At 39.7% G+C, this 22,590-nt stretch overlaps 1 protein-coding gene and 1 non-coding gene across 2 annotated transcripts; both read left to right on the forward strand.

Annotated features, from left to right (window-relative positions):
* Positions 1-7,616: 7,616 nt before the first annotated feature.
* On the forward strand, positions 7,617-7,698 carry trnal-aag (transfer RNA leucine (anticodon AAG)). Its single transcript has one exon. It is a non-coding gene; the product is annotated as a tRNA-Leu (tRNA).
* A 772-nt stretch (positions 7,699-8,470) lies between these two features.
* naa40 (N-alpha-acetyltransferase 40, NatD catalytic subunit) lies at positions 8,471-22,256 on the forward strand. The gene is made up of 8 exons (XM_022214908.2): positions 8,471-8,834; positions 10,796-10,891; positions 13,143-13,195; positions 14,712-14,807; positions 16,147-16,305; positions 16,627-16,710; positions 18,136-18,213; positions 19,319-22,256. The coding sequence occupies exons 1-8, from the start codon at positions 8,829-8,831 to the stop codon at positions 19,464-19,466; spliced, it is 720 nt and encodes a 239-aa protein (XP_022070600.1). The 5' UTR covers positions 8,471-8,828; the 3' UTR covers positions 19,467-22,256.
* Positions 22,257-22,590: the final 334 nt, after the last annotated feature.

The following is a 22,590-nucleotide window of genomic DNA, read 5'->3' on the forward strand; positions in this document are numbered from 1 at the left end:
CCTCTTCCTCCTCTCTCCTCTTCCTCACTCCTCCTCTTCCTCCTCTATGGCTACTTATCTCTCTCTCTCTCTCTCTCTCTTTCGTGTCGCTTTCAGCTTTGTGTGTGTGTGCATGTGTGTGTGTGTGTGTGTGTGTGTGTGTGCGTGCGTGCGTGCGTACGTGCAAATTCCTCCCCTCCCCCATCAGTTTCGCTTCGCTCACTTCCACCCCTCTTCCTCCCTCCTCTTCCTCCCCTCTCCAGTGTCATTTTCACCCTCCTCCTCCTCGCCTCCTTCCCCTCCTCTCTCCTCTCATTAGTCAGTGTCCATGAACCTCACCATCCACCTCCTGCTCAGTCCCTATCACACATCCTCCTTAATGAACAACACCTCTCTCCTCACCTCTCTCCTCCTCCTCCTCCTCCTCAGTCCTCCTCAGTCCTCCTCCCCATCCGTCACTCCGTCTCCCTCTCCTCCTCCTCCTCCTCCTCTTTCTCCTTCTCGCTCGGTTTGTCTTCGATGTCTCAGAGCTGAGTGTACCTCCCACTCTCTCTTTTTAGCTCACTCTTGTCTCCACTTCTTCTTCTTTTCCACCTCAACTCTCCACCTGTCTCTTCTTCTCGCCTGTCTGTCTGTCTGTCTGTCTGTCTGTCTGTCAGTGTTGTCGAGGAAAATGTCTGTCTCCTCTGCTGTCTCCTTGCACTTTCCACATCTTCACATAACTCTCCTCCTCCTCCCCTCCCTCCCTCGCACCTCACCCCCATCCCTCCAACCATCCCTCCCATGAATTCCCCGAGTCTGTCTCTTATCTCAGGAGATGTGAGGTCTAGAATCAGATGCGATAGAAGAGCTGCTCCGGTTCTAACGATGAAGCTCTCTCCTCCTCATCCTCCTTCTGTGCATTTGCAGTGTCATCATGTGTACAAGAAAAAATCTGTAGCGTCTTCTGCTTAATAGATAGATATTTTCAAATTGTATGTCTCCCAGGTCTCAAGGCCTCATCATCAAAGGAAACCCAGTTAATTCTTTTTCCACAGCTTTCTCCATCTATTCACATCAATCTAGTGGTATTTACTGAGGCGCACTGTAAAAAAATGCAGGAAAAAAATGTAATTTTTAAAAACAATTTGCTTTTTTTTAACCAACCTCACCTTTTTTGCTGAATCAGAGTTAATAACTTGAAATATTCACACAATAAGTATTAATTTACATTTTAAAAAATACTGGCTTTATACTGTCCATATCAAAAATCTGCATTTTTACAAATGATTAATTTTTCTTTTAATCAATTTGATTGTAAAATTGACATTAGATTATATTCAATCTTTATTGATCCCACAGCAGGAAAACTTTCAGTGTTAAAGCAGCAGATAGAAACAAGAAAAGCCCTCAGAGAATGCAGTACTCCACCAAGGCTGCTCAGTCGTATCATTTCTGACAGATGAAATCTTGAAAAAAATCATGACAGAAATCACGGCACCATAAAATGTAGACATTTAATACATAAATGACCTTGAGCTGAGCACAGGTGTGTGTTATGCATGTGTACGTTATGTACGGATAATCGCATGACCTAAATATGCCGCAGGTGACAGGAACTGAGGACTCAGAAATACCCCCACAATTTAATCAGTTATTCCTTGTTTGATTTCCAGCAGTTAAGTACTGATAAATCCGCATTAGTGGATTTGTAGTAGGATCGCAATCATGTGATAGTCATCAGGCAGCTGATGATGTGTTCACTTGTTGTCATAGTTACAGTGACGCCTTGTCGCTATCTCACAGTGGTACAGAAATCTTTAACAAATCCATGGATCCAGACTATAAGCCACATCACTGCCAAAATCTAATCAGTTGGTCCTTGAGTCATTTCTGACCTTCCCTGAATATTTTATCCAAATCTGTTTGTCCGTTTTTGAGTAATGTTGCACACAGACGAACAGACAGACACACAGTCATCACATAACTCCACAGAGGCTCCGCCTCCTTGGCGGAGTAAAAAGCAGGAGAAAGAAAAGAGCAGCTCACAGCAAAGACCGTGCACAGATATAAATAGGTACTAGCAGAATGGACGGAACAGTCTCACTGCAGCAGGAAGAAAGGACCTTCGTTATTAATAACATTTTATTTTATGAATAGTTACTGAAATAACTTTTAGTAGAGCAAAAATCATAAAAATATCAAGATTTTTATTGAAAGTGGTTCATACTCTGAAAATAGTTGTTGCCCCAAGCGCCATACTCTCATACAAAACTCAATTGAAATCACTAAATGGCAAAAAAAAAAAAAAACGGTAAAGCACATTTTTTCTATTCGCTTTACTTCACACTGCTTTATTGCTTTTATTTCAAAGTTTTCCTGCTCAAAATGTGAAAAAGAGTCCACAAAATCTGACTATAGTCAGCCAGAAATGACCTCATTCATTCCGAGTGCGATACTGGAGGCAGAAAACAGACATTTCAGGTCAGATGTGAGCACACTGTGCAGCATTTCATCACAGCGTGTCCAGTCTGTGTGTTGTAATTCTGTGCTGCGGGGCTCTCTGTGCTGATGGAGGCCTCATCCTCATCCACCATTCTCCTCCGGTCCTTTCCACACTGCATCTGTTGATTCCCTCCCTCCTCCTCCTCTTCCCTCCTTCCTCATCTTTCTCCACCTCATCCTCGTCATTATTTTCTGCCCTCATGCTCTTCACCCTCCCCTTTCTCTTCTTCCTCCCTCCTCTTCCTCGCTCCTGTTTATCTATGTTAGCTCTACACGGCATTGCTTGAGCTGCAGAGTTGTGCATGTGTGTGTGCATGTACACCAGTATGTGTGTTTTACTGCACACACCTGAGCCGGTTGCACTTATATGTGTACAAATGTGGTGTAAAAATGAGAAAAATGTTTGGATGTGGTGATAACTCTGCATACAATGAGCATCAGGCCTTCTGGAGCAACTCTGTGAGCCTCGTCGCGCCCCCTACTGACACACCAAATAAATAGTTCCTCTCCACCGACAGCCGAGAGACAGATTCCCCGAAGACAAAAGAGTGTAGGCGGGGTTTGGAGACGGGGCCATCTGCGAGCTGGGGAGGGCTGCTGTGTGGTGTGTACACAGAAAGAGGAAGCCCCTACACAAGGCCTTTATTTGCATTATGAAAAAGTGGGTGGGCCCATGTTGGTGGCCATCTCACATCCACCCAAACCAAGAATTCACCGTCACAGTCAGACATCCAGAGTGCAGCATTAAGCTGACCTTATTATAGGAAAGTACTGAAGTGGTAACCCTTCAATTTGCCTCAAACTGGGCCTAATGAACGAGACAGAACACATAAAACATTACAGCAAATCAGGGAATGTTTCATACTTTGCGGGCCACAGAGGAGCCAATATGTGCTCCTTATGTTTGGCAAAAAAAGTCATTATCTGGCAAAGAAAAGCGCAGTTTTCATATTTGCTTTTGTTTCAGCTCAATTAGACACCACGGTGATGCCATAAAGTCCAATTACAGAAATCCAAAGAGAGGATTGAGGACTGTTGATGTTTCATAAAGAGAAAAAGAGCAGATTCATGTCACTTATATATAACAGCTGAAGGCTCTACAAACTAATGTGTGATTTTCAAGGGCACACTATTAAAAAGATGTAGTTATCATTTCAGATAATGAGAGAAATAGACTTTGTACATCAGGGGTGTCAAACTCATTTTAGTTCAGGGGCCACATTCAGTCCAGTTTGATCTCCAGTGGGCCGGACCAGTAAAATCACAGCATAACAATCTATAAATAACCACAACTCCTAATTTTTCTTTTCTTCAGTGCAAAAAAGTACATTCTGATAACATTCTGCGACAGTAAATAGTGAGTAAAAATGTGTTAGAATCTCTGTGTAAACTGGAGTTGAAACTGTGTGTGAATTAGCTGATTTATTCTGCAACTATTTTGATTGTCTGTTAATGATTTCAAGGCAAAAGTGTCACACATTTATTGCTTCTAGCAAGCTAAAGTTGAGAATTTGCTGCTTTTCTTTACAATATGGACTTTAAAGGAAGCAACCTGAAGATGTTAGACTTTTTCAGTGTTTTTGGAAAAAATTAGTTGCAATTCACCACTTTCAAATGCAATTTTCACCCCACTTAAACATCATAAAATGTTCCAATACTGATAATCTATGAGGTAAAATGTGTGTTTCTCCATTCTGCCAGTAGCCTTATGGTATCCTTTTGTCTCTTTGAGGATCCCTTGGTGCTCTTATACACTTCTTCGTAGTCTAGTGTGACTTTGAGGCGGTGTTTTCCTACATTTTTGCGGCTGCTTTATCACCTAATGAAAGAATATGCAGCTGGGTCTTTCCTGCTGCAGGGTGAGTGGAGACACCACAGTGACTTCTTCACTCAACAATTACAGTTTCTGTTTGTGACGGCTGGCGTCAAGATAAAGGATCGCTCAGAATATCAACCAAGGCAGTAAAAGTTCAAATAAAAGGCTATATATTCTATAGCTCCTCATCATTTATCCTGTCTGGAGCTTAATTGTAGGTTTGGGATGAAATGATGGGTTGTAGGATGAATGGGGTGAATTCACGCCCCTTTACCTCCATCTAGTGGTCAAAGGAACAAACTGCAGGTCAGTAGAAACTGTTGACAGACTGAGAAAACTGAATAAATGCTTGATTATTATTGCAAAGAAATCTTGGGATGATAACAGGAAAAATACTAAAATGTGCTAATTTTGTATTTCATGTGGCTTCTGCTGGAAATCCCACAAACTTTGTTGTGTTATGTGTAACTGAAGTGATTCATTTGTTTTATTTTTCAAACTTTTTGCTTTATTGTAATGGCGTAAACTGCAAAAAGAAATACAATGGAGCACTCATTATTTAAATCTAAAATTCTTATTTTTTTATTGATTCATCATGAACAATTAAAAAATGCTAAGAAATTATTTTAGGTTAAATTGTTGAGATTTTAATTCAGGTTTTAGAGACTAATCTTGCATATTTGGGCAAAATTAGGATCTTGCCTGACGTCTGATGGCTGATGGCATTATGTTTTTTGAAAAATAAGTTAATTCTATTTGCAAACACCTAAAATAGTCTGATGTTTTCTCTTATAATTAGTTTTATAGTAATAATAATAATAATAATAATAATAATAACAATAATAATAATCCCACACATAAAAAATATCATACATTTTTCTACTGTTTTTTAGTGATTTATGTTTAATGATTGGTTCTTTTATTTTTTGTAAAATTATTTAGTATTATAGACTTTGCCGAGGTCAAATGATGATGATGTTAAACTGTTGCATTACTCGATAATTTCCATATTTTCTAAAAGTATTTGCAGCCTTTTATAAAATGTATATAAAAATAAATAAAGATATAATAAGCTTTATTTAACCAGAAGGTCCTTTGAGATTAAAATGTCTTTTTCGAGTGAGACCTGACCAATAACACACATAACTACAAAACTACAAATATTATAAAATTGAGTAACACAGAACAAAAGTGAAACACATTAAGCAGCTGCAGTCTAAAATCAGTTTAAAAAAATATTCTCTTTAAATTTGAATCTGTAAACAGCATTCAGGCCTCCAAACTTCTACAAATGATTTTACAAAACCTTCCTATAATTAATCTCGCCGCTGCATGACTCAAACCTGGTGACATAATCGGTTAGTCACAAAGTGTGAATGTGTTTTTTCTGTTTTATGCGCAGCTCGCTTTTACTGTAATTTGTGTGTTTGAGCCATGATGAAGTCATGCAGAGTGAGACGTGGAGCTGCTGAATGGACGGTGAATGAATGAACAATGGATGCTCAGACAGCAAACATGTTGGTTTTTCTGATGTTTTCATCTCATGTCAGTCCATCTCTAATGAAGTTTAACTCAAGAAAAAGACTCTTTAATCTGTTAAGGCTCTGATGCTGTTTTCCAAACAATGCATTGCACCTTTACTCAATTACTAAAATGCCCAAATTATTTCTTTGAATATATTGTTTTGTACTTTCTTTCGTTAGAGAGTGACTCCAGACTTTTGCTGAATTGTTGTCTTGCACTGCAGTACAGTAACAATATAGCCTCTAAGAAAGAGGGGAAGATATATAAGAGATTGTACTAAAGTAAACTTAACATAAATCTAACCTCTAGTTTGAATATGTGGGGGAAGAAACGGCCTAATCATGACATTTTTAACATCAAATACTTCATTTCCTACGTTCAGGTGAATTTTAAGCACCAATGTATACCTTTTCAAGCAATTTATAATGGAAATGTCTTTATTTATATACAGGAAAACAGAAAATTCAGGTACCGCGTGATAACTGAAAATATGATGGAATCCATGTGTGTAATTATATATTTAATATGTTTGTGTTGTACTTAGTTTAATTTATTTAATGTGCGCTGTGAGAGTTTTATCTTCTTATTAAGTCTTTTTTTTACACAAAGTTTTTTATTTGTATTATTTTCTATATTGTGGATTAATACCAAAGATTAACTTTTTTGTTAACAACATAATTCCGTATGCATTCTTCTATAGTTTGATGTCTTCAGTATTATTCTACAATGTATAAAACCATTGAATGAGAAGATGTGTGCAAACTTTTGACTGGTAGTGTATATTGCTTTTTTTTTGCTTGTTTGTTTTATTACTATTGAAATAAAATATAATATTGCATTTAATGCAATGTTTTGTCAGAAGTCCAGCTCACTTACTAAAGGCCCGGTCACACCGCCCGAACTTTGCTGGAGCGTTCCTTGAACGGTAGGGAGAGGGGGCCGAATTTCGACTACGCTCGTCACCGCGCACAAAATGGGGGAAAAAAAATCGAATACACGGGCGTTGGATTAACGGTGCACTGGTGAAGCCGGCGTTGCTTCAGCGTTGGTTTAGCGGCGACGCCAGCGTTGGTATAGCGGCGTTCTGCGCATGCGGGCGTTGGCTCGGCGGGGGTATAAAGTTGCTTTAGCAGCATACCGCTTGTGACTACGGAGCTGAACGGATCGTTCGTCAAACATCCAGTAGGGGCAAGACCGATTTGTGGCACTGGCAGCTAGCAGTGACACTTTTTGTGGCACCGCTGTGGTGCTACGGTTAATGCCACTGTGCAGTGACACTTTTTGTGGCACCGCTGCTGTGCCACGGTTAATGCCACTGTTTGGGCGAGATGCCACTGCCGCAGCAGCATCTCCAGTGGCCTCTGGAGATGCCAGCAGAGGTGCCACAAAAAGTGTCACTGCACAGTGGCATTAACCGTGGCACCGTGGTGGTGCCACAAAAAGTGTCACTGCACAGTGGCATTTACCGTGGCACCGCGGCGGTGCCACAAAAAGTGTCACTGCTCGCTGCCAGTGCCACAAATCGGACCTGCTGTCTCTCATATTTTGTGCAGCTCAAAACTTTCGGAGCGGTAGGAGGGCCCCTCCAGAAACATCAGCGGTGGCCGAGCGTATACGGCGTTGCTTTAACGGGGGCCAACTTCTGTTAAACGGTGGTGAACGGTTACGAGCGGTGATGAATTTTTTTTCTCCGTTCAAGGAACGCTCCAGCAAAGTTCGGGCGGTGTGACTGGGCCTTAACAGGGAAACCAAACTGGCGCTAAATGATGGTGCGTTCAGATGCAGTCAGAATATTGTCCGTTAGCTCCCACATGGTAGCGTGGCCGAGCGGTCTAAGGCGCTGGATTAAGGCTCCAGTCTCTTCGGGGGCGTGGGTTCGAATCCCACCGCTGCCAATACGTTTTTCTGTGGATACATGTTGAAGGTGATTACACGAAGGATATTCATGTTTCGCCTTTCATTACGGTGAAATTAGTGAATAATGTTTGTATAAATCACACAGGGTTTGGTGTGCAGTTTAGTTATTCACCACATGGTGATTTAAAAAAACCATATTAACCAAGTCAACAATAGATCTAAATAGCAACTATTTATACTGATATATAGGCTAAAGTAGGGGGTAAAAATTGTGGTTTATAAACGTTAAAGTTGTACTCTTCTACACTAAATTGGCTTAAGACAGAGTTTCAGTTTTAGTATGTGATCTCTGAGATTTTTTTTGTTTTGTTTTAATTTAAAATGAATGCAACTAATTTAGAGGATGATTAAATTAAACCAAACTACAGCTTTGTTATTCTTTTGGGTGTAATCTAGAATGAAAAGTCATTTTGAGCACTAGAAACCCGTTACTTTTGCATAACTATCTTCTTAAAATGCGGTGTCGCACTGACTTTAACTGCAGCATGAATGTTAGAAAATAACTACTTTTGATTTCAGTTTTTTTATGGCTTGATTATTGCTAGTCAATTAGCAATTCAGTCACACAAAGGACAAAGTTCTAACTTTATCTTACTACCACTGATGAATTAAATTCATGACTTAAAAATAATGTTAGCATCGACGTTTAGCAGACAAGCTAATTAGCAAACTTTTCTGTTTGTTTGTTTAGTTTCAAGCCTAAACCCATCAGGAAGTGACGCTCTCAAAAGTCCGAGGTTAGGAAGGAGTCCGTGAACGCAGCATAATCTGAAGAAGAAGAAGAAGACGAAAAAGGAAGAAGAAGAAGAAGAAGAAGGAAGAAGAAGAGAAAGAAGAGATTAATTAAGCCTCGGTGTTGGCGCCAATCCGACTGACAGAGAAATAAAACCGATCTCTTTCGGTTTATTAAACTTGCCGCCGTTTCTCCCTCGTCCGTCGCTCGGCGCTGTAGCCCGCTAGCCTCGTTAGCACACATCTATCATTGTCATATTAATCTGGCCCCTTCTCTCTGCCCGTAGTCACGATATAATAACCGAGCAGCGGCGGCGGCGCACCGGGACAATAGAGGTGTGTTTCTCCGGGGAGATCGATACGACACGGCTGCAAAATGGGGGTGAGTTGTTCGTGTTTTCTTAAAATGTCTCTACGCGGGGTGATACAATGAAAGATGGATGTTTTGGGCTCGCAAAATGATGAGATGGATAGGAAATAAAGAGGGAAGAAAGGGAGGGAGACCGTGGTGGATGGATGTAGCTAAAGGTGTTTGGTTGCGGTAGCCGTTTAACTAACATTAGCCGTCACATACATGACTTTAAACGGCATTTCCAGCCTTTATCACTGCATTGTCCTTGCCTCTGTGCACACTTAAATGCCCCCCGTGTCTTGTGACATTGTTAGCCCGCTAGCTATGTTAGCCGCCGAGGAATGCCATACGAGCAAATGGCGAGTGCTTCTGCTAGCTATTAATGCTAATCACTCATCCTGTGTGTGTGTGTGTGTGTGTGTGTGTGTGTGTGTGTGTGTGTGTGTGTGTGTGTGTGTGTGTGTGTGTGTGTGTGTGTTTTAACCCAGCAGGCCAGGCTGTGGTGCCTTTTCCCACCTGGCTTTTTAACAAATACGTTAATACTGAGTCGCCTGTCAGCAGCAGCCAGGCCATGCTGTAAAGCCGAGTCTAACTTTAGCAGGTCCCTGTGAGTAGCCTTGGATATATCCTCCACTTTCACTCGAGATAAACCAATCCACGTGTTTTTGCACAGTCCCAGCTCAGTCTGCAGCCTCTCTGTGCTTGGTACAGACTTAATGCTCTGAGCTCAAGTTGGCAGATCATCGCATTCCTCCTCCTAATTGTTGCCTCTTCTGCTCAGCCCCAGTAGGAAGGGATTTAGCTAATTCCTGCTTGTTTGTCCACTGCTATTGTTTGTCCCAAGAAGCATCGATGCTGCACCCTGAACACACCATTACAGGCATCATTAAAATGCTGTAAACAGACGCATTCGTGGCACTGAGTGTTAAATTCCTCCTTGTCTATAATGACAGGCAGCTAAAAATCACCATCAGCGTGAGGAAGGATATTTATAGCAGCTGTTAAAGTGTGTGATCTCTCTGTTGCGAGGCATAGATGCAGTCAGAGTCATTTGTGTGAATTATTGCTGCACCACTGCCGATGCTTTGCACATCAAAACCAGGAGCGGGCTAAATTAGACTATCAGAGAAATTTGCCAATACTATAATCCCACTCGCTGAGTAATTGCAACATCAGCGATATAAACACTCTGCCGTGTTAATGGCACTCATAAAAGGTACTCAGATGAAATGAATCCTCATTTTCAGCCCGTACGTTAATAACCACAGCATTTTTTTAATGTAATATTTAATCTGTGCGGCTGACCTTCATTTGTTTGTCTTGCTTTGATCCGGCTGGTTGTATTTGTTCTGTTCTTACTGCAAATGAGATCTGCACACAGCCACGTAGAAAAAGTCAAATTATGACTGTAACAAGGATTTGATGCCGCATGGATCCCATCGACATAACCTTCTTTAATCTGCGGACAAACTGGGACCACGACTAAACCTAGTCCTGTATCACAGGCCTGAATTTGGTTCTTTGATCTCTACCACCAGATTTTACAGTGCTGTCTTGTTAACTGACAGGCTCCTTATTGTACCAAAATGATGGAATTTCTTTTCATGCCATCAGTGCAGACGCTTTGATCGTTTCGATTCAGCTGAAGTCACAGCGAAGGATGGTGTCGAGAGAGAGAGAGAGAGAGAATACTAAATCCTCCTTACGGTCCCACTGTGCATATTTAGGTTGAAAATGATCATGCCAGACAGAAGAAAGAATTGATTAAGTGACAGAAAAAGCAAAAACTCTCAATAAAGTAAATGAATGGATTATATTAGTTCCTCGCCTGGTGAGCTAATAAATTCAGACTTAATTAATTGCTTGTCAGAGTGAAATTCTGTAATTCAGGCCCATCTGTCAAACCTTCTATTGCCTTCTTCGTCCTTGTTTTTTTTGCCCTCCACTAATGTTTACTACCTCTGCTCCATTCATTTCCTTCCTGTGTTCAGAGGAAGTCCAACAGAGCAAAAGAGAAGAAAGCCCGGCGTCTGGAGGAGAGGGCAGCTATGGACGCCGTGTGCGCCAAGGTGGACGCGGCCAATAAGGTAATTTAGACCCAGATTATCCGCCGAGGCAGCTGCCGTCGACGTGGGGAGGTGTTAGCCGCTTGTTGACTGCGATGAGGAGAGAAATATTCGGGTTATGCTGTTCTGGTGCTGCTGTTAAAAATACATGCAGGCTTTGTGTTTGCTGTAGTGGAGCAAAAGCATCCATCACTTGGATTGTGGCGCTAAAAACCTCCGTCATGTTTTGTTCTCTGATAAGTAACAGGAATTGTCATGACCTCGCCATAATCACACCCATAATTGATATGCACGTGGCAGGAAAAGCCAAATACAGCGCCATATGTTTCTTTATGCATAATTAATCTGAATCGTTAAATCCTCCCCATCCAGTCGATTGTGCGGCTCGGAGGCAGGTTAGAGGATTATTAAGCTGCGTGGAGGAGAACAGAGCTCACACTCTCACCTCGACAAGAGCTCTTAACAGGCCGGCCCAGGTTTATTACTTTTTCTGTGTCACTTTGTTCCTAAATGGGGCACTCTGAGTTGCATGCTGTTCTTTCTCTGGGCCCCTGTCCGCCGTTGATGCGCCAACAGAGCAGGAATGCAAGAAGTTCTCCCAAACTAACGTTTATTTTAGTTTATGCTCTCGCCAACGGTAATAAATCTTGACTTGGACTATTGTTTCAGTGGAACAAATGCTGCATTCACCGTCTTATCCGGATCCTGACCAGGTTTAGAATAAAACAGAGGCAACAGTCCTACCAGGTATATGCCCAAGAGTCGAAGGCAGGGGTGTCAAATTCATCTCAGTTCAGGGGCCACATTCAGCCCAGTTTGATCTCAAGTGGGCCGAACTAGTAAATTATTAAGATTTTCTGATATATATGTATTTTTTCTGATATATATGTAATCACTTTAGATATTTTTATTCATTTTTTGGAAGATTTTTACTCATTTTTTGAAAATCTTTACAAGAATTTTCTTGCCAAATTTGGAGAATTTTTTTTTTTTTTTTTTAAAGGAATTTTCTTCCTGAAGGTTTTGCAAATTTTCAGAAATTTGGGGAAGTTTTTTTGGATTTCTTTCAGACAAGGAAACAAGATTTTTTTTGGTGCCTGTAAATGAAGACCACAGGCGGGTTAATCCTTGAGGGGAAATTTGGTTGCTACAGCCAAAAGAGTACAGTTCCCGCCGCCATAAATACAGATAAATAACCAAAAATGTGCATAAATAAATAAAAATAAGCAATCACAAAAATAGAAATGCAAAAGAATGTAAAAATGTTTCAAAAGTGCTTTATGGGTAGTGCAAATAGTATGCAAGAATAAACAAAAGTGTGCAATTTCAAATTACAGAACAGAAAGAAGTCATTAAAACGATAAAAATAATAAAGTTCAAAGTCTCGAGCTAACCTCATAATTGGCACCAGTTAATCTAAGGGGAGCTGAAGCTTCGTCTGATTGGCTAAATTGTACGACTGTATAACTGAGAGCTTCTCCAGCTAGCAGGAAATGTTCCCTCAACAGTAGCTAACATCACCTAAAGTTCTAATGAATAGGATTTTTGCCATTTGTAGAGAAAAAGCTTCAACTTAAGACATTAAAGTTACACAAGACATGAGTAGAGGATGTTGCGATGACTTTAAATTGTTACAATAAACATCAATAAAACATTCCCACTGTTTTATTTATGTTTAAAAAAATCGAATGCTCACAGAATGCTTCGGGAACATTAAGCATTAAAGACTTGCAACAGACAGAGGATACTTTGAGGATGATGTCGTGTCACAGCTTATTTCGGATGATAACAAAGCTCCATTTTTCTCTCTGCAGCATTTGGGAAACATTTTAAGAATGTTGTGACGTAATCGTCTCGCGATGTTATCACCAAACATTTTTAGGGAGTCTCTAGAGAAGCTTATTCTACCAGATAATAAAAAATCCTGCAGAAATAGCTCCAAACTGTGTCTGAAATGTGATGAATAACTTTATTTACACTCGGCGTGCAGCTTTTTGTTCAAAGAAAACGCGATTTATCCGTCAGCGTTGGTCCGTAATTTTCCATAATGTATATCCACAGCAGCAGGTAAAATATCTCTAAGTTATTATGGGCAACCAGCTCATGTAACACTAATAGCTCAGTCATTTTCCTGCCCCATTTGGGCTATTTAGGTCCTTGAGCCTCGAGCTGAGCCTGAAGGATGCTTGACAGAAGAGCTCGGCTTGAAAACACAGAGGGCTGCTGATAGTCTTGTGTTTTGAAAGGCTAATTCTGCTCCTTCTTCTCACAGCTTGACGACCCGCTGGCTGCCTTCCCAGCCTTCAAAAAGTACGACAGAAACGGGTACGCACCGCTTTATACGTCTACAGAGGGTTTGTATAGAACCTTTAGTCCATGGCCCAGACCAGATATTGGCACCACCAAACCTCAGTGGTACTAAAATGTACTTTGGGTTCATGTAAGTACATTAAGATGTGGTAGCCTTTCCACACTGTCAGCTTCACTTATTAAACGGTCACATCACCATATGCAGTGATCAGATCTGATAAAAGGCAATAAGCAAATAAAAACTTTCTTTTCATGCTTATTTGTTTTGGTCAATTTTTTTGTTATTTTGTGTTTCATTTTTGTCGCTTTGTGTCTCGTTTTTGTCGTTTTGTGTCTCGTTTTTATTGTTTTGTGTCTTATTTTTTGTCGTGCTCCGTTTTTATTGTTTTGTCTCGTTTTTGTCGTTTTGTGCCTTGCTTTTTCATTTTGTATCCGTTATTTGTTGTTTTGTGTCTTGTTTATGTCGTTTTGTGTCTGGTTTATGTCGTTTTGTGTCTGGTTTATGTCGTTTTGTGTCTTTTGTTATTTTGGGTTTTATTTTTGTCGTTTTGTGTCTCGTTTTTATTGTTTTGTGTCTTATTTTTGTCGTGCCCCGTTTTTATTGTTTTCTCGTTTTTGTCGTTTTGTGCCTTGCTTTTTCATTTTGTATCCGTTATTTGTTGTTTTGTGTCTTGTTTATGTCGTTTTGTGTCTTGTTTATGTCGTTTTGTGTCTGGTTTATGTCGTTTTGTGTCTGGTTTATGTCGTTTTGTGTCTTTTGTTATTTTGGGTTTTATTTTTGTCGTTTTGTGTCTCGTTTTTATTGTTTTGTGTCTTGCTTATGTTGTTTTGTGCCTTGCTTTTTCATTTTGTATCTGTTTTTGTTGTTTTGTGTCTTGTTTTTGTTGTTTTGTGTATTGTTTATGTCGTTTTGTGTCTGGTTTATGTCGTTTTGTGTCTTTTGTTATTTTGGGTTTTATTTTTGTCGTTTTGTGTCGTTTTTGTCGTTTTGTGTCCGTTTTTGTCATTTTGTATCCATTTTTTGTCGTTTTGTGTCTTGTTTTTGTCGTGTCTCGTTTGTCGTTTTGTGCCTTTCTTTTTCATTGTGTTTTATTTTTGTCACAATTTTGTTACCATAACAATGAACTCTTTCTCAGACTCAGGTTTGCTGTCGTATTGTTCTGCGTTGTAAAGTTAACACAGATGATGATGTGTGGCTCTTCTTATTTTTTCATAACGAGGAATAATCCTGTCCACTTTTGTCTGAGACCCTTCCAGTGTGTCCGTTAAACGAGTGATAACATTTATTAAGCTGTGAGTCTGCAACGGCTATCATAGCAAAATGCAAACTAGAGACACATAGCTAGTTAAAAATACCAAAAAGAATTGGTCACCTTGAGTGGAAGTTTTGGGTCTGGGCCCATGGACTGTTTGTTCTGCTGTCTATGTGGAGGGAGGAGTTGATCTGCTGGTGGTTCGTCTCCCTCTTTGATGCTAATACGCACCGAGTGTTGATATTTGTTGACCTTGTTGACTTGTCCTTCCTCTCCAGGCTGAACCTGCAGATAGAGTGCAAGAGAGTGACCTCCCTCAACCCGCTGTCTGTGGAGTGGGCCTTCGAACTCACCAGAGCCAACATGCAGACGCTGTAAGAAGCCCTGTTTTTGTGGTTTACAAGCGTAGCTCAGGAACAAGGTGACCCATCTTCTCCAGAGATAAATGAGGAGGCTCGGATGGACGCTGCATTACAGCTGCACTGCAAAACCTCACAGTCTTACCAAGTCTGTCTTATTCTTAGTCAAAACATCTCATCCACTTTATTTAAGATAAATTCACTCAAGTGACATTTCAGCACGATGGAGGGGCTTGTTTTAGGACGGCACATCTTAAATATCTTGTTAAGTCAAACACATCCGGAAATTATCGTGTTTTGAGTTGAATTTTAAGAGAAAATTCAAAATAAGTTTAACCCTCGTGTCATCCTGCGGGTTTGAAAATGTAGAAAAAAAAAATCTATTTTTACAGTGAAACTTCCGATGTTCACATTTCAAGATTTTTGGGAAATTTTTGAACATTTTTTGGTGGAAAAAAGAAATGTTAAAAATGTTTCTTTTTTTTGAATGTTCTTAAAATATAAGTTTTACTGATATATATGGAATCACTAGATAATTTTAGGATTTTTTGGAAGATTTTTATTCATTTTTTTGAAGATATTTACAAGAAGTTTCTTGCCAAATTTGGAGGATTAAAAAAAATAAAACTTTGAAGTGAAACTTTTAAGGAATTACTGGAATTTTCTTCCTGAAGGTTTTGCAAATTTTCAGAAATTTGGGGAATTTTTTTGCTTAATTTTTTTCAGACAAGGAGCCCATAAATGAAAACAGGAGTGTTAATACATCTCAAATTAGGAAGTTACATCAAAGCAAAAATCTATTTTTGAGTGAACTGCTAATTTTTCCGCATGTCTGGCTTATTTTAAGACACCTAAGTTTGACAATCCTGGTAGAATATAGCTTAAAATAAATTTTCCCAGCTAACTTTAAGATCTAAATATATCGTATTTCAAGAAATCTTACCAAGCTATTTTTCACTTGTTATCTGCAGATTTTTTCACTTTTTTCAAGGTAAACGTTCTTTGAAATAAATGCTTTTTTCTGGTTTTGAGAGGGGCATTTTTTCCATTGTGGGATGAAGTGCAGACAGGCCAGAAATTCTTTTATTTATTCTTTTTTTTGTATTGTCGTGCCGTCAAATGGCTACAGAGTAAGATCAGAGTTTTCTTTATGTGACACGCTGAAAGCAGAGCGGGCAGACGGTGGAGTTACTACGATTTATCTTCTCCTTACTCTGCCAGAAATTGAACAGAGTTTAATTTAGTAAATGGCAACCCATCAGTCCAAACTTAATTTGGTCCATTTAGAAAACATGGCGGTAGATTTGCTAAAAGTATCGTGGATCAAGCCGCTTTCTCCCTGCTGTTGCCGTAGGTACGAGCAGAGCGAGTGGGGCTGGAAGGAGCGGGAAAAGAGGGAGGAGATGAACGACGAGAGGGCCTGGTACCTGCTGGCCCGCGACTCTGACTCCGCCCCCGTGGCCTTCTCTCACTTCCGGTTCGACGTGGAGTGTGGCGAGGAGGTTTTATACTGGTAAGGTACCCGCCCGGCCTTTTGTAGAGTTCAGGACGATAATCACTTTAGATATTTTCTAGGATTTTTTTGGAAGATTTTTACTATTTTTTTTTAGAAAATATTTGCAAGAATTTTCTTGCCAAATTTGTTTTTTTTAATAATTTTTAAGGAATTATTGGAATTTTCTTCCTGAAGGTTTTTGCAAATTTTCAGAAACGTGGGGAATTTTTTTGCTGAATTTTAGGATTTTTTTTCAGACAAAAACAATATTTTTTTTGGTGCCTGCAAATGAAGACAACAGGAGGGTTAAACGTTTCTCTGCTTTTCTTGACTGTGCAGCTACGAGGTGCAGCTAGAGAGCAGAGTGAGGAGGAAAGGGCTCGGCAAGTTTCTCATCCAGATACTACAACTCATCGCTAACAGGTAAAAAAAAAATCTGAAAATCAGACACCTGTAGCACTATTTAGTAAATATATGTTTGTTATTTATCAGTGTGAAAAACCAAAAAACAGATTTTTGGACTTTAAACTGCAGGACGGCACCATTCTGCACCCTTTAAACCCACTTACTGTAGGTATTCACATTGGGTGTCAAACATGTGGCCCGCCGGCCAAAACCGGCCCTCCAGAGGGTCCAATCCGGCCCGTGGGACGACTTTAAAGTATAAAATTACAGAGAAGACATACACACGTGGACAAAATTGTTGGTACCCCTCAGTTAAAGAAGGAAAAACCCACAATTCTCACTGAAATCACTTGAAACTCACAAAAGTAACAATAAATAAAAATGTATTGAAAATTAAATAATCAAAAACAGCCATTACTTTTGAATTGTTGATTAACATAATAATTTAAAAAAACAAACTAATGAAACAGGCCTGGACAAAAATGATGGTACCTCTATAAAAGATTGAAAACTATTTGACCAGAGTGACATGATTAACTCAGGTGTGTCATTTAATTGACATCACAGGTGTTTCCAAACTCATAATCAGTCAGTCTGCCTATTTAAAGGGAGACAAGTAGTCACCCTTGTTTTGATCATAAAGTGAAATACTAGATTTCTCTTTTGTCATTTTGTTTCTCATTTTTGTAGTACTTTGTCTTGTTTTTTTGTCTCATGTTTTTGTCGTTTTGATTCTGGTTTCTGTCATCTTGTGTTTTGCTTTATTTGTTGTTTTGTGCATCGTTTGTCTCGTTTTGTGTTTATTTTTTTTGTCTTGCTTATCTACTTTTTGTTGTTTTGTTTCTGGCTTTTGTCATTTTTGATCTCATTTGTGTGAATTTTTGTCTTGTTTGTGTCATTTGTCCATTTTTTTTGTCACTTTGTAACTTTTTTGTCAAATTTTTGGTTTCTTTTTTCGTTTGTTTCAAGTCGTTGGTTTAATTATTTGTTCTTTCTTGTTTTTATCCCTTTGTATCTCATAATATTTTGTCTTGCTTTTGTTGTTTTGTTTTTTTTTTGGTCTGTTTTTAATCTGACTTTTGTCATTTTGATCATAAAGTAAAATACTAAATCATTCAGTTCCAGATACCTGTGACTAAATGTTTTGTTCCTTTGTAGACACTCTGTGATCCCCTGAACTAAAATGAGTTTGACACCTCTGCTGTAGGCAAACAAACAGATCTAACCAGTGTAGGATTTACAGGATTTCAAATGTTGACTTTTTATGATGAGGGGAGAGCCTTCAGTGGGTTTATTAGACCTCAGAAGATTCACACACAAACAAATACGACTTTTATTTGTTGACAAGTAACTCTAAAAGGCCGCTTCAGAGAGAATGTGTCTGCGAGTCATGTGAGACTAAATTAAATGTTTCTGCTTGTTTTTTTTGCTCTCTTTGTGCAGTACACAGATGAAGAAAGTGATGCTGACAGTTTTCAAACACAACCACGGGGCTTACCAGTTCTTCAGAGAAGCTTTACAGTGAGTACACCGGCTCTCCAAAGGCCATATTTAGGAAATGCAGAGACTTTAGAATGGTAGTACACCGTGAATATTGATTCTGTGTGGTTTCAGATGGAAAAAAACCACAGTCCTCTTCTTTTACAGAGTTTATTTTGTACAGATTTGTTCTATGCCTCCTTAATCCTCGTGACATCCTGCGGATCAAAATTGACCCGTTTTAAAGTTTGAAAATGTGAAGAAAAAAAAAATCTGTATTTTCACAGTGAAACTTCTGATGTCCACATTTTCAACATTTTTGGGAAATCTTTGAACATTTTTTGATGGGGAATAAAAGAAATGTTTAAGAACATTCACATAAATATCAACCAAAATCCAGCGAAATTCTCTTCTACTCTTGTGCTCTAGCTTAGTACTAGAATACTAATTGTGTTTGCGATATACTGCAGGGGGCAGTGTGTCGCAGAACATGTGACTTTATACTCATGTTCTGTGGAGCAGATTTCCAAGCGTCTCTTTTGTGCGGAAAGCATAACCCAGCCTTCAGGCTTCGCACGGCTCCATAACTCACCCAACCGGCCTCGTGTCGACAGTCCAGGCTGCTGCAGTGTGAGCGATGATGTGGGGGAATTTTCCTCTTTAACACCAGTCAGTCATAGTTTGAACACCACAGCTGGTCTGAGTACTGCTGCTGACCGATTCTTTAATGGCCACAGTTCACCGTCTTCTAATGGCTTCTTCCACTATGATACTGCACCGTGTTGTAAAACAAAGGCTGACTTAAACAGTTTTAATGCACCGGCCTGCCCAGTCTTCAGATCCGAGTCTGATAAAACGTCTTTAGGATTTAGAACGGCAGGAAAGTGCAGCTGATGAGTCGGCAGAATCTGATATGGATCCTGTCTGATGCTGCAGGTATTTAATAAACTCAGACGAAAGACTCTTACAAACAATCAAACTTGACTTGTGGTTTGATGATTTACCTTCTTTAAGAAGTTTGATAATCCTCTCCTTCATTTCAACTGACACCTCTCGTGTTGGAGCCATGATTCATGTCGATCCAAAAGATTGGACTTTTATCTTTGGTTCTGTCACCTGTCTCAAATCTCTCTCCTCACACCTACAGGTTTGAAATAGACGAGACCTCACCCAGCATGTCCGGTTGCTGCGGCGACGACTGCTCCTATGAGATCCTCAGCAGGCGGACCAAACACGGCGAGGCCTCGGCGGGACACACCCACGGCGGCGGACACTGCGGCGGCTGCTGCCACTGACGGGCTCCGGTCGCGATCGGTTAAAAGCCAGCAACTTTTCATGGCTGTGTGTGAAAGCTTGAGCTGCCTGCTGTCCCGCAAGAATTCCAAACGGCCGTAGAGCGCCGCTAAAAAGCGACGGTGGAATACGCGGATGTTGATGTCGCTTTATGGATTGAGATTCGTGTGTTTGGGTTTCTGCTTTTCGTGTATTCCTGCTACAGAAGCAGTATGCAGTGTGAGCTTTCACACATAGTTTTTTTCCCCTCTTTTTCCAACTTCTTGGTTCACTGTCCAAGCCATCTTTTCTCATCTCTTCTCCTCTCCCTGTTATGGCTATTAGTAACTCCCAGTCAAGAAAAAGCAAAAGCGTTGCTGTCGTTCTCTACCACTGCAGTCATCCTGCTCTCATCTCCTAGCGTGCTGTACTGTATTGAGTCATCCTGCTTCTTAAACCGTAGTTATGGACGGAAAATCGGTGGCTGGCCTCGGGCTGTATTATAGTAACTTCCCACCTTGACTCTCAAGTGTAAAATGGGATTATTCTGTGTGAATCTGACTCACAATATTGATGAGTTTTTATAATACTTCCTTTCTTTTCCAAGATGACATTAGCTGTAGTTTAGCCCCCTTTAAAACGGCATGCTGCTGCGCTAACGTTTTCTGTTAGAACTCAAGTTACAGGCACATATGGCTTGGAAGTTAAAAGCACTGCAGCTAACCGCTACTGCACTGTTTGGTACCGCAACGACCCGCGATACTACTGTTCAGCGATGACGGCACCCTTCTATTCATGCGGAATGAATGGACAGATCCCTTACTTTTACTTTTAATAACGTATAAAATGTCCAAGGTTGCCTTTTTTTCTTCGTTGAGCCTCTTTTCTCTCAGTAGAATAAGTCAAAAAACTCTCATCGATTGCTGTAAATCTGCATCCAGCACAGAAAATAATCATTCAGGTGTTCGAGGTGCATGTTGTAAACTTAAAACATCACTGAATGCTCATCTCCTTCTTTTCATCCACCATCTATTTCTCTTTTCTTTTTTTTTTTTTTGCTTTGATATTCACCTGCTGTAAAACTGCACCACCTTTCCTGTTCTTTGTGCCTGAAGGCGCCGGATGATCACAGCAGACCTCCTTTTTTTTATCTGCTGCTCTCGTTTTCAGTCCGCTCCTGCTCGCTTCTTTAGTTTCCAAGAGGTACTGATGATTTAAAAAACAAAAAACGAATCGATGTGGATGTTTAGCTGTATTTAAAAACTACTAAAACCATCCTCCATCCCGTCTCCTTACGTTAGCATGAGCGAATCATATTGATTTAATGTGGAGGAGAAGTCAGTTTGTGTTTCCGCTTGAAGCTGATGAATGATCGGAGAAAGAGATGGATGCATGAGTGGAGGTAAAGGAAAAGCGCTGGAGAAAGTTTGGTGTCCCTCCGCTTCTCCTCGGTTTGTTTTCCCGCTGCCATTAGCTTGCATGACAATTAAAAAACGAAAACAATAGTCTTAATCATGATTGGACGCTTCAGCTGCACTGCTGATCTCCAATGAACGACGGGAAATCTGTAAAAAGGAGGAGATGCAAGAATTTGTCCAGAATATTCCTGTTTGAGGAGGATTTTTAGATCTCACATCACTATTTAATCCACACAGGCTGCTTAACCGCTTCAACCATGTCTGTTTACAAACTTTCGGAGCGTTTTCGGTTTCGAAACCACCGTAAAACCCTTCAGGTGGGCCGGATCAGTGGAAAGATGGGGAGGTTTCTTTATCTAATGTGACCGCGAAGAGCTTTAAGCTGGTACGTCTTAATCAAGGCAGAGATTTCACACAGGTTAATGTCTGGTTAAAGTATGTGAAGCAGGAGATTTAAATGTGAAGTCGTAAAGAGTTTTCTGACCTGAAATAATCTCTCAGAAAAGGAACAAAAAGGTTTGGTTTCATCGTGTAAAATAACCCTTTGAGATTCAAGAAAACGGTTCAACATGTTGCTTGTTTTAGGACTAGACTTCCTCCTTATTAGTGCCGTAATTCATTTTCTTTTCTGCTGCATAGGTTCCGGTTAAGAGGATGTTGTACATAGTGGTAGTAGATCAATCGACTGACAGTCTCTCTCTCAGGTTAATCAAACATAATCAAACCTCATCTGTTTTACTCAACAGCCATGTCGACAGTCAGCTGGTGGCCGGGTTGGATTTAACGCGCAGCGCTGATCTGGAGTCGTTTTTTGTTTATGTGCGGGAGCTTTGAGTAATTTTACTTTCCAAACAGCCACAAAAGTAACAATTAAATCGCTGTAAAAACTCCTATTCCTTAAAAATGTGACTTTGTATGACCGTAAATATGCTACAAATTTTGGACTGATTCCAGATCTGTGCTGTTGTTGCATTCAATCCCAAAAAAAAGGCTCACTGGAAATAAAAAAAAAAAAAAAAGATTTTGTGAAAGTTGGAAAATGAGCCTAAACCTACCCAATTTCTTTTAAAGTCAGTACTTCTATTTTCTTTTAGAAAATGGTTCCGTACCCTCACAAAGTTCCAGATACTTCTCTTGGTCTTTTCTCTATGTGTATATATATAAATATATATAAGCTGTTGTGAATCCATCTTCATTTCTTGGCCTTTTACAGGTGAAACACTTTTTTAAACATGATGTTGAATAATAAAAAAATAGCAAAAAAAACTTCCATGTTTGAGAGTGGGTGTTAAAGTCCTGTCCATTATGACAATGAAAGGGAAAACTAAGTCATTCTGCCTTGTCAGTGTTTTATTTGTATGTTACAAATAAAGGAAAGTTGTTTTGACTTTTCAAGAGATGCCCTTTTATTATTATTATCATCATCATCATTTGACATTTAAGATGAAACGGATGGAGATTGGTCCAAATGTTCTGGTGTTTACAGTTCATTTTATAAGCATTCTCATACAGTTGGCAAATTAAAAATCAATGGTGTGGTCAGTTTTCTTTCAGTAATCACGGATTTTCTAACTTTTGTTGCCTTTAGTTTCTGTATTTTCAGTATAGTCTATGTAAAATGTTTGATTTTTATTATTTATGGTAGAAAATGCTCTCTTCAGGTATCACATAATACTAATTTAACATTTCAAGATTATTTTAGTGCAGATTTTTCATCTTTTAATACGTT

Source organism: Acanthochromis polyacanthus, chromosome 23 (genome assembly GCF_021347895.1).
Source record: "Acanthochromis polyacanthus isolate Apoly-LR-REF ecotype Palm Island chromosome 23, KAUST_Apoly_ChrSc, whole genome shotgun sequence".
Lineage (NCBI taxonomy): Eukaryota > Metazoa > Chordata > Actinopteri > Pomacentridae > Acanthochromis > Acanthochromis polyacanthus.